The following is a 15,295-nucleotide window of genomic DNA, read 5'->3' on the forward strand; positions in this document are numbered from 1 at the left end:
GGGGGCGGGCGGCGGAGCCGAGCGGGAGGGGCCGGGGGCGGAGGGCACGACAGCACGGCGGGATCTGAGGGAATTCCGGACCGTTTACAGCCTGGAGCCCCTACGGAGCAGCACTGGTGCATCCTCCTCCGCGCCGCAGGGAACGGTGAAACGCGAATCCCTGTCTCAGCATCTCTCTCCCCAGATAGGTACAAAAGTGCATAAATTAACTGTTTACTGCCTGCCCGTACCTGCTCCTCAGCGCCCTGGGGATGCCAGGGCAGCGCCTCCGGCAGGAGTGGTTAGACATAAAGCAGAGCACACAGATTTCCAGCTCCCGCTCGGGGCTCCAGATCAAGCACCGGGACAGGTCCCGGCGGATCCCGCTCCCGCTGCTGCGGGGACACAAGGACAAGGGGCTCAGGAGGAAGCCATGCGCCAACAGCGGCTTTATTTGGGCAGCTCTTAGTTAAACTTAAGGCCGTGAGAGCAGCAACCGCCTCTTCCACGGCAGACAGCCGCTTTCTGAAGCTAGGCTCACTGTGTAAGAAACATTTCCTACCGGGATTTAAAACTTCTTCTCGGCTTGCTTGTTGCAGAAAAAAAAGAACAAGTCACTAATGTTTGCCTTCCCAACTTCACAGCTGCTAAAGCTGCCTAACTGCATCTGATTAAGCACAAACAAAACACAGATATTTTCATAATGCATGTTTTCAACCCAGTGAAAGCAAAGTATCTGTGGATGTCTGAGAAAAACACCCATTAAATCAGCTGTGAGGGAAGCCAGCTTCGCTTGGTGTGTGACAGGTTTCTCTCTAAGGTTTCTTCAGTTTGACACCTACAGGCTGCTTTTGTCTCTACCAGCCCATGGTGGTCAGCCCAAGCCGTAGAACATCTCTGTAGACAGCCCAGGAAAAGTTGATTTCTGCCATGTGACTAATGCAAAAACACCCTTATAAAATACGTGCCTGCTCTTGGCATGGGCATCTGGAGACCTCTGTGATCATGGATTGTTTTCAAGAAAACATCTAGGATGGAGCTATGAGTTGAGTTCTACAACAATGTACCTTCTAAACTGGTACCTCTGTCTGCACAGAGCCCTGCACTGCTGCATGTAGCACTCTCTCAGGAGATGAGTACAAATAGAGGCAATGCCCAGCAATCCACCTTGTGCCAGGCTGCTGCCCCACAGACCTTTGGAGCTGGCTTGCTCTCTTTGTGCAGCAATCTGTAGTGCCGCCTGATGAATTTAACAGCACAGGGGACATTGAATTTCTTCCCCTGGTTTCTTTCCTGTGGGCACCTTTGTTCTTATATTCTAAGAGAAGGCGATTACTTTCCCCTCTGCAGGGGTCAGCCAGAATTCAGCAGTGTTGCTAGGGCTTGGAGCTTGGCTCCCTCACCAGTGCCATCCATTCGCTTTTCATGCTTCACTTGGTCAACACTTAGCATGTAACCAACTTTCAAAGCACTTTCCACCTTTCTCCAGGAAACAGAAAGAGAAATCTTTTCTTTTCTTTTTTGACTCCTCTTGCTCTTTGGAGACATAGATCTGTGTAATATAGCTCTTCATAGCTAAGATGGAACTACATTTCTTTTCTAGAATCACAGTGGCAGAGAAAACACCTGCCTTGGTGTAAGTGCAGGAGTTTTTCCAGGCTTCCCTAGAGACAAACCTGCCTCTTGGAGCCAAAGGAGTCTACAAACTTAAATGAGCACTGATGAAAACATTCCATCTATCATCTATCTCTCTATCTCTCTGCCTATGTATGTATGTATGTATGTATGTATGTATCTATCTATCTATCTATCTATCATCTCTCTATCTATCGTCTATCATCTATCTATCTAATCTATCCACCTATTGAAGGCAAGTAATTTCCCCATTTCCTGTGATGAAATTAAATAAAACACCCTTTAAAGAAAACTTGAAAGATTTATAATTAAACAATCATGAAAAATTCTGTAAACTGACCCAAAGTCTCTTCCTGACTTCTGTAACCTCAGTGACTCTCCTCATAATCTGTCCTCAAGCTTTATTTGCCTTATTCTTTTCTGATAATCCTTTTGTTTCTTTAAATCTTATCCCAAATACTCAGCTGAAAATCTTCTGGGAGTGCACTCCAGCAAGAGTATGGGTAAAAGCTTCAATGCAAATTTTCTAGTTAGCTGCTGCAGCTGTAGCACAGTGAATAGACATATTCAACACAATGTATAGAGTGATGTTAGAATCTCTTAGTTGGCCAGTCAGAAGGACAATTAACACATGGTTAACAGACCAGCTCAACAGTAATTTGAGATCATAATAATACATTTTGAGGGATATAAGGTGACAGTTGACTAGATATACGTGAAGAAGATATTGATCTCTATGATCTCAGCGAAGTAGTATAATAGACGCTTTTGTTCTCTGAAATGAAAAAGGTTGGCACCCTCAAAAAGTAATTTTCTGATCCTTATTAAAAACTGCCTGTAGAATTTTTGTGGGAAGTTTTGTTCAGTTAGTTCAGCTGAGGGATCACCTGGTACATTTTTTCATGTCATTCAAATGAAGGGATTCATACAGATTATTGTGGTACATGCACTTTTTATTTCCTCAATATGACAAAAAGGTAATCTCCAAATTATTTTTCTGAACCCGTGACACACTTGAAATCTGTTATCATCTTCCACAATAACTTTCACTTTTGATTTTCCTCCATGTATCATTGCTGTCCAACTGGTAAGGGTTTGTTGCAATAAATATTTGTCTCAGTCAGATTCTTTTCACTGCATGTGTTGCTGTGTGTTTGTTAGATATCTCCTCAAGACCACAGATGATTATTTCTTTTTTTTTTTTTTTTTCTGCAGGGCACAAGCAGAACTTGAAAGGAGGGAAGAGATCAAATAGAAACAGGATTAAATCTAGCATTTTTGCAAGTAATGCCTCTTTACATATTGGCTTGTTACATAGGCCATTGTTCTCTAGCTCTCTACTCTTTATATGCATTTTAGCACATGATCAGTCAGCTACCACCAATTAATTAGATAATCTAATATAGACTAGAGCTCTTAAAAGAGAGAAATTTTATTCTAACTGTGGTAACAGACTGCTGTGCTAAAACAAGCAGAACATAGAGGCTATTGAAGAGTTACAACTAAAGGAAGAACAAGGGTGCAATCACTCATTATTACTGGATAATAGCAATAATGAGTAGCAATCATAGCAGTTTCTAGGTGATCCTCAATGCCAAACTACTTTTGAAAGCTGCAAGTATAAAAATAGAGGACTACCCAAAGGTTTCAATCTTAGTTTCAGAAGAGGCTTCAGGCATTTATTTCAACAAAAGTGAAACTTAGAGGTGCCAATGTGGAAGTGCAGATTTAGTTTAATACAATATATCTGAATTACACCACTTGAATGTTTTCAGTAAGTTGATGCTGGATGCCAGTGGAATCACTTCTTCTCATATTTAAGAGAATGTATGACTATTTCATGTCTTAAGCTCCTACCATTTAAACCAGAGTATTTATTCCATCAAGGCTACTAACTTTATTTGTGTGGTTTCATGCTGCTATAAAAGAGGAAGAGAAAAAAAACTGAGGGAAATTGAATTTTTTTTATATAAGTAGAAAAATCTCTCTGGTTTAAGACAATCTGAAAAAATTGATTGCTTCTCTTAATGTAAACAGATGGTAACATCCAGGATGATTGACATTTACTATGCCCATGCACAGCTCCCAGGAGATTCTACTTTTAACCATATTCTACTCTGTCTGGAAATCCAGCAGTTTAGAAAAATAAACACTAACAAGGATTTCCACTTTCAAAGGCCTTTCAATAGTGCATCTACTGAATACTGACTTCTGCTAAAGACAGAAAGAAGCTGCCAGCACCACGTGCGAGACCAGTGCTGTGTCAAAATTCAACAGCATAAAAAATATGTATTTGCAAAGGGAAAATCCTACCTATTCTCCTCCTCCTTCTAGCTCAGCATGGTAACTTACTTGTTGTAGTACAATGTACTATAATGTACAATTGTACAATGGTAACTACTGCTTTTCCTGTTTGCGTAGTATCATTTCAGACTCCATTCAGGTTTCTTTTAGTTCTTCAGTTTCCTATTTTGTAATGTACTTTTTAAATTTTTTTTTTCCTAATTAAGTATTTTATCACCCTTCTCATCCCTCTCAGGTAATTCTTGCCTCCTTCAATTATCTTGACTTTTCTCCCTTTATGAACAGCAGTAAACTTTAGTGGCTGAAGACCTAAGGGGGAAAAGGTACACCAACCATAACCCTGTACATGCTCTAGCTACCTTTTTTTCTCCTTTAAATAAACACTTCTTCCACATCCAGTTATGGAAGTTTCCTGTTAGGAACTACCATAAAATGATGAAAATCTGGCATGCCTAAGCAAAAATTACAACAGTACAAAAGTAAAATGTGTGACTAGAAAAAAATACCTCATTTGGTTTGACTCTCACTTTCTTGGCTTTTCTCCACTCACCTGTTAAATTTTGCATATTAATCCCTTAGATTTTTAAAACTGTAAGCAGAGAATCTCTATTTGCAAGACTGAAGTAGAACTGACAAAAAAAGGAGTTAGCTAGAGGATAGTGTTTTATATGCTTGTTGATATACAAACTCAAAAACCTTTAAGTCCTGAAAGATGTATATGCCCACTTAGCAGACACACATATTAACTATCAGCATCAGTTTAAGTTAGGCAATTGAGCTGTGAAAGCAAATCAATACCCCATTAATTCACTTACTTTTTAAAGAAATCTGAATGTGTCTAGGTCTATGCAGAGAATGCTTCTCTTGAGCAGTTTTAAAACTTTTTCAGAACTTTGACAAATGTGTCAACACCAAAAGGTCAGCCAGCTTTGAGATTGGACTCTTCCTGGAATTTAGTACAAGACTTTCCTTTAAAACACATACAAGTGACACAAAGCTATGCATTCAACTAAAAGCAACATAAAAATAAATGCTCAACAGAATTTTAGATCAGCAGCACAAACATTTTTTGATAACACACTCCCTGCCCTGCAAACTTTTATTTTACTCTTGCTTAGCTTGGACTAAGTTTCCATAATATGTGGGGATGAAACAGAGATCTCATTCAACTGAAATACTTTACAAAGGAGTTTTCCAATATAAATATTTAAGAAAGAGTACTTCTTTTGTCTGGTCTATGTGTTTCTGCAATGTGTTTAGCAAGAAGCAAGAGGTTATTCAAATAAAAAACTATAGCATTTGAAAATGAAATGAGAGAGGTCTTAATGGCAACCTAGGCTAGGATACAGCACAGATGCATGAGGGAAAAGATACAAGAGAGAAAGTGAAAAAGTCCAGAAATGCTGTAAAATGTGTATGTGGTAAAAAAAAAAAACTCTGAATATTTATCGTCTGCAATACACTTCAGTTAAGAACAGTTTCTCCTTCCTAGGACAAACTATGAAGGTTGAAACATATTTTTTAAAATGTTGTGCTAAAATATTGTTAAGAAATTGTTAAATGCTCAAGACTAGGCGTTTTCCATACACAGAAGTAGAAACGATAGGTATAGCTTTGAATTTGTATATTATGAATCTTACATTGCACACTGCTGGTCACGTAAGTTAAAGAAATGCCTATGTTTCTTCACCTGGAAATTTAGAAGCAAGCAATTTTTGGTACTTGCTATGAAAATCATCCAACAAACCATAATAAACTGAAAACAAAAATGCCCATCACTACATGCAGAGTAGTTGGGCAAAGCACCAATCCACCTGCTTGTGATAGCCTCTGTCATTTTTAGTGAGGCTCTTCTAGAAAAGGTATCTCACTGTCCTCTCTCCATGGAAGGTGTTCTAACAAGCAAAGATAGCACATGCCAGCTCTAGGTCCCCACAGCACTTCCATTTTCATTGACAAATCTTAGGATATCAGGGAAAGCAAGTAGCTTTGGGGAAAGGAAAAGGAATGGGAAGCAGGGGCATTGAAGGCATTAGGAAGTTCAATATGAATTAATCCTGATATTTGCTACCTTGCTGGACAGAAGATAAAGCTAATGGAATAATACAAAATATAACTTTAAATAATTTTAGCAATGGTAGTGAATTTACAGTTGCGGACAGAAATACTCAATTTGGTGTCACACTTCATGCTTCCCAGAGTAGAACAATCAGAGCTGAAGGACTAAAAGGTAAAATGTAACATGCACTTCCATCCTTATGTAAGAATTTGTTACTTTCTGATATTTTATATTTAAATGGTGTAAGCAGAGGACTAGCAATGCAGAATTTGCTTCAAAGTACACCAGTGCCACAATACTAAAAAATTGGTCAATAAAGACATATTAGTTGGTCAGATGTCCATTTACTTTGAATGATGACATAGACTGAGTTCAGCAGTTTGACATTCAAATAGAGGTTACTGAGATTGTAACAGGTATTTAATCAAGCACATAATGAAGATAATGTATTTTATATCTCCATTAGGAAAGATGATTCTGTTTTGCTGTACGAGGTTAGAATCCCGAATTAAAAATTCATCTTCTTTTGGAAATTGGAAGAAAGTGGCCTTCATATGTGTATATATGGTGGTTAGGGACCTATTTTAGTAGTGGCATTTGTAGTGTTAACTTTTCACTTGAGCTCAACAATGCTAAAGGTCTTTTCCAGCCTAAATGATCCTGTGATTCTCTATGTATTTCTTCATTTGTGAAACAGCACTACTTATTCACTGCAAAAGTATGGTAAAATCTAGCATAAAAACGTTTAGCATTTAAAAAAATTAGTATAACAATATCATTAGCAATTTGGCATACCATGAAAGTTATTTTAGTATAACACAATGCAGGAGCCTGCCGACTTCCACTAAGAAAGCTCAATATATTTTCTATGAGTTGAAGTCAGTACTTTCAGGTTTCCATTTATTTGTTGTATTGCTCCCTGTGTGCAATAAAGTGACAGTTCTATTATTTATCTTTGTCAAACTGAATTATCTTCCATTTTCTAACTTTGTATTTCATCTGTGTGTCTGCGTGTGTGTATACATATTCCTTACCTTAGGAAATTTTTCCCTTTGGAAAAAAAGAGGAAATATTCCTTTGGTGTATTTAGGAACAACCGTAGCTTCCATTAGCAAGAGCTGAACAAACCCCACAGAATTCATGCTGAGCTAGAATATGCTGGTTTAATTCCCTGCTGGGAGTTTGCCAGTTGGGAAACGCTGACCAGCAAGTACAGGTCTTAATTACACAAATCCAGAAGCTGCTGCCAACCTTTCCCCATTGAGAAGCATTTGTTTTCTAGTGTTCTTCTTGATGAACAGATTATCATACAAACATAATTTATTGCTGCTTTATATTGTAAGCAATTAAATGAAGAAACCTTTTAAACTCAAGGGAATTTTAATAGGTTACTTGCAAAATATTATTGCAGGCAACAACTTGTACATGATTTTAGTTCCAAACCCACCAAAAAATTATACAAATCAGCATTGTAAAAGTGTCAGATTAATGCCTTACAGGCTTTGCTGGCAGAATTAATTTCTAAATTCTACATGTGGGGAAACGTTACTCTCATTTTTTTCCTTTTCCGTTTTTTTTTAGAAAAATTTACAAGTGAAATATTACTACAAAACTTTTTTTTTTTATAAGGAATTTTTGCAAAACATTTACATTTTTACCATCAACTATTTTTCTGTTTCAAAATCATTATGTAGATTTAATACCCTATGCTGCACATCAATTCTTGCGGGATGACAATTCAGTGACATGCATAAAAAAACACCACAAGGCATTAAAATGAAGACTTAAATACAAATATTGTTGCAATAAAACAGTTATAAAATTGAAAAATAGGACCTAAACATCATGCTTACTTAACTTTGACAAATTAACTTTTTCTCCTAGATTACACACTTTTATTACTGCTCTCGTGAAAGAATGTGATAAATAATGACTTAACACCAATTGCTAATGTAATCGGCAACACATACACAAACCTAACCAAAGAAAGTATATTGTAAGAAAAAAACTATTCTAACACTGGAGTTCTACCATGGTAAATACACTTTGCACTGATAATTACAATAAAGCAAAATTTTTAATGGTGGCAAAGGGAATGAACAGTGAAATGCCATTAAACAAGATACTACTGCACATCTGTGCCCTATTACTTACAACAGCTATATCCCACTGAGTCAAATAAAGGACATTGAAATTTACGATCCTTTTAAGACAGAAAAGTGGATTCAGAATGGTATGCAGAACAGACTGGCAGAATGTTTCTAATTCCAGCGGTAAAATGTGCACCTGCTAACACAAGTTAATGTACTTGAGATGCTATGAAGCCAACCAGATTTAGATTTGGAAATATCTATAATAGGGATTCATTGCAGATTAAAAATTACTTCAGTTTCCTATCTGCATACATAAGTATGCATGAAAAAATTACATATGAAATGGTTGTGCAGAATGCTTGTAACTTCAGTTTACAAAACTGTTAACTTTTAGGAAATATGATATTAACGTTAGGAAAGTTCTTCTTTGCATAAAGTAATGTAGAGCACTGATTGTGAAGCATAATGATAAAATATATCTTTGACGTTTCATTTCCTTTATAATAAAATTAACAGTTAATACTACCTAATGTTCATCTGTATTAAATGTAACACCTAATTGCTTCTGACGTTTTAAATCCAGATACATCAGTTAAGAGTACTTTAAATAAAATATACAAAATAATGTACAAAACCCAACTAAAATTTAAAGACTCTGTCACAAGTCTAAAAAAGCTTTAAGAAACTTGAAATTTATAACCACAGTGTAAAATTGTTTCTCTTTAATCTCAAAGCTTTTTATGTAAACTGAAAGTATAAAATACCCTCAGCTTAGTATTTTGCTACAAAGGGCTGGCCTAAAGTGTACACAGTGTAAACAATGGTACTTATTTTGCTTCAAAAATACAGAAAACACCACAAGATTGATAAATTGTTCAGATGAGAAGTATATGCTCTTTGGGGAATGCACAGGGTACCTGTTATGTCTCGCAAACCAACAGTTACCACACACATTCTTCCTTTCATAATTTGTAGGGGAAAGAAAAACATCTTAGTTTTCTTGCACTGTACTTCCTTCAGTTACATTAAAAATATTTTCGGTGTATAAATCTCCTTAAAAACTGGTCATGAGAATTTATTAACAAGTGACTATAGATGTAAAAGGTTATATTTATGCCTAGGGGAAGTAATTAAAAATCCTGAGTATGAAATATTTGGCCATCTTTCCTCCTTGTACCTACTGGAATTTTCACATAGAAAATGCAATTTTTGTTGTTGTTTATTCTCTTTTTTTTTTTTTTTTTTTCATATTTCCTCGATATTCACTGTCACATCTGAAAATGTAATCAAACCTTTGAGACCAAAAGTCATGTCCCAAAAGGATGATAATATTTCTCTTTTCCCAGTTTGTTTTGTGGTTAGAGGGTCAATATAAGACTTGATAGGCAACAGATATTTATTACCAGCCTACATATTATCCTGGACTAGAAAAAAAGAGACGGTAATATTTAAGGGGAAAGATAAAATGTTTACTTACTTATTTTCTTATTAAAATGTGACAATTAATTCTTTTCTTTGGCTATTAAGTCAAAGCACAAAGAACTCAGCACATTATCCACAACATAATAATCTAGTATTTACAGAGAGGAGACACTGGACAACACTCAGTTGTCTGATTAATTTCCATGAATTCTAACAAAATTAAAACATTCAAACACCTAAGGTTGAGTTTTCAAGATTCAAGTTATCTATGAGTTAGAAATGGGCCACAGATGTTTTAAAATACAGAATCATAGAACCACAGAATGGTTTGGGTTGGAATGGACCTTAAAGATCATCTAGTTCCAACCTCCTTGCCATGGGCAGGGAAATATAAAATGAAATGAATTACCAAAAATTGACACAATTTTTTTTTTTTCATTCTACATAAAGATACCATCACTTTTGTGAATCTTATGTTAATATCTTAAGGTTTTATCTTTCCTACTGTTTACACTAATTCTACATAACCTAGCTCTCCACACGAAGGGAGGAATTAGAACTCACTGATTGTCATTTATACACACTACTATAATGTAGTAGTCAAAATTAATCTGAGGCCCACCTCAGAACCACTCTGCAGCATGCATCACCCAGCTGCTATTTGAGTAATTCCAAAACTTGAGAAAAGATGGCCAAAATTAACCGATGTGTTGTATGGACTGAGCAAAACCCCAAAATATATCCACTGTCGTTCATCCTGTATTCTGTTTTGCTGTGCCTTATGGGAAAAGGATGATATCATGAAAATATTACAAATCTATGTTAAAAACAAAGTGCCTTCATCAAATGGTATTAATCCTAGTCAAGATCCACCCAATTTTACATTGACACTATCTGCTTTTATAAACACATTAACATACAGTGCTAAAATAGGGGGGTAGAGTTCACTTAAAATCATTACAGAATATACAGACATATAACTAAAAAAGTACAGTATGGAAATATTATTCCTCTATCTGTTTATCCAGTCATCAATTTGCGCTGTTTGTATTTTTGAAATTTTTGTCTTGTTGCACCGGTGTACACTTCCCATGCTGACCCTCCAACCTGGAACACTTACAGAAGTCATGACTGAAAAAAAGATTTCCTGCTCTGTAATCCACTTTACCAGCCCACTTCCATATCCTGAAAGGTATGTAAACTTAAGTGCAGCACTAGGTGTCCATATAAATGATCCTTTCAGAATTCTTCCATGTTTGTTGAAACATTAGGAGTTGCTGGGTTTGAATCTTGAGAAATGGCAGCAACAGTGACAATTCTTGGAGAACCAAGAACCTCAGTAACTGAAGAGTCCAGTTCTCCTGAGGTAACAATAGCAAGGGCTGTTCCACCACCTTTCTTGTTCTGATGAGTTTTGACGTGTTTCGAGAGATGGTCACTTCGCATAAACCTTTTAGAACATTCTGGGCACTCAAATCTCTTTTCACCTTTTTAAAAAGAAGAAGAAAACCAAAATGTTACTGAAAGAGAGCGCTGAACACTGCTTGATCATCTGAATCTCACCCTATTCAACATTCAAAGTGTCTTTAAAAGGACATGTTTTCTTTTCCATCTGACTCATTTCCAGGTGTGTTCTGTTCGGCCACAGGCTTTTGGCCACTTATTCTTCACTACAAACATTTTCTCAACAAGTATTTGCTATGCTGTGATTACCTGATCAGGAGTTTGAATTTCAGGACACCAGAGATTTTTGATAAACTTACATGAACCTACCAGAGCAAGGAAGGTAAAAGCACTCAGAGAACAACTTGGTAGCATTTTTTAAGAATACTTTTGTTATTTAGTGATGGGATAAAAAATCAGAAACCTGAATTCCAATGCTCCATGAAGATGTATGAAATCTACATCAAGAGAGACAAATTCAATTTACCAAAATGTCCTGTCACTGTTCAAATGTAATTAGTGCTTAGACATCAGGTGCTGTAAGTTGAGAAAGGAGGGACAGGGAAGGGGGGACACTCTCTTGGGGAAAAAAATATGAAGGCTGATAAAATTTTCAGCTTTTAAAAGACCAACTTTTCCATTCTGAACTGCTAAGAGAATTTGCTTTATCACTTCCCACTTGAAACTCTAGGAAATTTCCCAAGAAGACCAAATCTGGCGCATGGACTAGGTTAATGAATTTCTTAAGGACTGAGCTAATCCAAGTGAGGAAACAATAACCCTGGTCCATGGCCAATCCTACGTGCCTTACCTAAATTTGTTACATTTAGATCAGGCACTAGCTAATGTACATCAGCTATCTATGACGAAATGGTCATCTTTTTCTAGCCTACATACAAAAGCTGGAACAGATCTCTTTTTATTTATATGATTTTACAGTCAGCCTAAATTAATGAAAACTGGAATCTACTGTTGTGAGGTGCCTCAGGGAGGCAAAGAGTTAGTTTCAGATAAGCATTGTGAAAGGAGAGGCATGGCTGTAAGCCATGTGTGTGAATTTTGACACCCTGTGTTGGGGGATGGGCAGTGTGAGCCCTGGATGAAGTTGTCCCACCCCAAACCCCTTGTGAAGGGTAGCCCAGAAGTTCTGATTGGGTTTGAGTCCCTGGGGGTGTCTCCCTTGTGTTTCTAGTGGTCCCTGACCCTGAACTCCAACCTGGTTCTGTTCCTCAAAACCCGTCACCCTGCCTTTGCTCGGAGCTCTCTGTCTCTGGATCTGAGTTGTTCCCATGCTGAATAAATGGTTTCATGAACAGAGGCCCATCTTGTTGGTGTTCCATGCAGGTCCCCAGAACCTGTGGCTTCCCTGGACATGGATCCTGAGGTTGCAGACTGCAACAATCTACCTCTTCCTTGCTTAAAAGTTACTTTATTTACATTTAGGGGTAGTTTTCAGCTAACTCAGTAAGTGAGACCCTTGATACCATTGTTTAAGTATGGCCACTACGATTCAGACTTGCTGTACTATGGCTACAGAGAGGGATGACCAACCTGTGTGGGTTCTTCTATGCCTTTGTAACTCATCACTTCTTGTGAATCGCTTGCCACAAAAAATCCAGTTGCAGACGAATGGTCTTTCACCAGTATGCCAGCGCAGATGTGCCCGAAGATGAGATGTCTTGCCATAAACTTTTCCACATCCTTCAATATGGCAGATATGCTGTTTCTTTTTTCCTGGCTCATTGCTGCCTCTAAAAAGATCATATTTAAACAGCTAAGTAGTTATATTCTAAAACATTACCAGCTATTAGGAGAAACATTTTATGCTAACAGAGGCAATTTAAATCCCCATCTAAAAAAGCCCCCACAAATGTACTTTCTAATAGAAAGCATTAAAAATCTACACAATATAGGACAACTTCATTCCCAAATGAGGCAAGATGTGATAAGATGCTTAAATATATACTGATAGAAGTTACATTTACCTTCCTTCTCCCTCTCTGCAATTGGGACACGAGCAGGCAACTCTTCTCAGTCGCTTGCCAGGCTGCACTTCCTGGTCAGAAGCTTGTTGAGCTTGTTGAAGCTGCACTTGTGTTATCTGATCGGGACTAACAGCACCAATTGCTGCATTAGCAATGCCACCTACTGCTACAGTCACAGGAGCGATTGTGGCTTGCTGTACTTTTACTCCATCCTGTCCTTGCTGTTGACCTGTAAAACAAAAATTGTTTCAATAAGTGAAATGCACAAATAACCTTTATACATTTACATCAGATGGACAAAAATCCACCTACTGTTAAGTGAAGCCACAAAAAAAAATTAAATCCAGCCATTTTCCTGAAGTACTACTTACCTGCTAGTTTAATGTAATTTGGTATTAAAACAGCACAAGATTGCAAATTCTTGACTGATACTAAGAAAAATTAACTAGTTTAAAAAATGTATTCTTTTTCTTAAAAGATGAGATAGACAAAATCTTACACAGAAATATTGTTCAGTCAATTGCCAATTAATATCTCTCTAATAACCTTGCATTCAGAAAACCACAATTAGCTAATTACAAGTTGCTTTATGGCACTTACAGAATTGTCAGTTCTTTTACAATCTGTCTTGAATCAACATCGAGCCAGAAAGGAACTTTAGAATGAAAAAGATACTTAGGACTAGACTTGAACAAGCTAACATACCAAAGCTTTCTTGAGATTTGCTTTGCAGGATTCTCTACTGATGATGGGGTAATGCTGGTTAGATGTATAAACAGGGGGACAAGAAGCAAGAGCAGCCCTGGGGAAAGAGATCTGGTGTTTGGGTTGATGACAAGCTGTACAAGACTCAGCAGAGTGCCCTGGCAGCTGAAAGGGCCAGCTGTACCCTGGGCTGCATCCAGCAGAGTGCAGTGAGCCGAGCGAGGGGGCAGTGACTGTCCCCCTCTGCTCTGCACTGGTGCAGCCCCACCTCGAGCACTCTGTGCTGGTTTGGGTGCCTTAATGTGAGAAGCACAACAAACTGTTAGAGAGTGTCCAGAGGAGGGGAGCAAGATGATGAAAATTCTCCAGAGAAGGACTTACAGGGAGCAGCTGAGGGCACTTGGTTTGTTCAGCTGGGAGAAGAGAAGGCTGAGAGGTGACCTCCATGCAGTCTACACCTTTCTCAAGGGAGGCAGTGGAGGGACAGATGCTGATCTCCTCTCTCCTCTTTCTGGTGACTAGTGATAGGATATGAGGGAATGGCATTCCCCTGCAACAGGGGAAGTTCAGGTGGGACATTAAGAAAAGACTCTTTACTGAGAGGGTGGTCGATCACCAGAACAGCCTCCCCAGGGAAGGGATCAAATGAAATTCCAAGGCTGACTTGATGAACGAAGAATTCAGCCTGATTGCATAAGTCCATTATCTCATTGGCTTTCTTGATCTAATGAAATCTGGATTACTGGCTTGATATTAAAGCAAAATAAACTATATTCCAATATAGGTAAGAAGTGTAGTTTCTTGAACAACAAAGTAATATTATGTTTGTTTTAAATGTTAGTAATACACAGACTTAGAAAATACATATAATAATCTAAATCTGACACAGAGATATGACTTCCAGCCACAATATAACAACACTGAACAGCAGCCCTCCTAGTAACAGGAATGGGACAAAATATAATTAGATACTGCCATTTTCAAAAATTCACTGCCTTCATACAACTGTGAAATTAAAAGAAATACTATCTCCTTATTTAGAGAGTGTAACAGGCAACCAGAATTCTTCAGAGCAGAATACAATATTTTAAGACATGAAAGTCCTCAGTATTTAAATATTAATTTAAAACATAGAAAGTCCTTGGGGATAACATGATTCAGAGATATTTGAATGGGCTTTAATGACTTCTGTAGCATCCACAACAGACATCACCAATGGGGATAAGAAGGCTCTCTCTGAAGCCTGAAGTACCCAACTACTGAGTGAGTTGACACACAGCCCTGCATGGGACAATGACTACGTCATTCCTGTGATTGCTGAGGGGCAATAGATGCTTGGACAGACTATCCTGTGTAACACCATGCTACCAGCCAGAGATGAAACCTAACACACACCACCTAACACCACCACATACATGCACATAGGTTAGGACTGAAGAACATGATATACAGAGAACCTCCCAAAGTGACTTGATTTGTCATCTAAAGGCCACTGCTGGCTACAGGAAATATAATAAATCTTGTTTCTGCCAAGGTCAGTACCAGGTTATTTTTACCTGAAGCATTGACCAAATTTTCCCAGTATTCTCCCTTAATTTGTGACTGGAAGTTGTAACTGATCTGCCTAGATATGAATAAACATGAATTCCTTGTCTTCTTAAGGCCATAAA

At 37.7% G+C, this 15,295-nt stretch overlaps 1 protein-coding gene across 2 annotated transcripts in view; it reads right to left on the reverse strand.

Annotated features, from left to right (window-relative positions):
• Positions 1 to 7,338: 7,338 nt before the first annotated feature.
• SP4 (Sp4 transcription factor) overlaps positions 7,339 to 15,295 on the reverse strand; it is a 28,913-nt gene continuing 20,956 nt past the window's right edge. For both annotated transcript variants that reach the window (XM_086854430.1, XM_023920455.2), the window contains exons 4-6: positions 12,921 to 13,149; positions 12,487 to 12,686; positions 7,339 to 10,979 (exon numbers count right to left, since the gene is read on the reverse strand). In XM_086854430.1, coding sequence (XP_086710556.1) covers positions 10,732 to 10,979; positions 12,487 to 12,686; positions 12,921 to 13,149 — 677 coding nt within the window. In that variant the 3' untranslated portion in view covers positions 7,339 to 10,731. The remainder of the gene's footprint in view (positions 10,980 to 12,486; positions 12,687 to 12,920; positions 13,150 to 15,295) is intronic.

Source organism: Cyanistes caeruleus, chromosome 1, assembly GCF_971803275.1.
Source record: "Cyanistes caeruleus chromosome 1, bCyaCae1.hap1.1, whole genome shotgun sequence".
NCBI classification, from domain to species: domain Eukaryota; kingdom Metazoa; phylum Chordata; class Aves; order Passeriformes; family Paridae; genus Cyanistes; species Cyanistes caeruleus.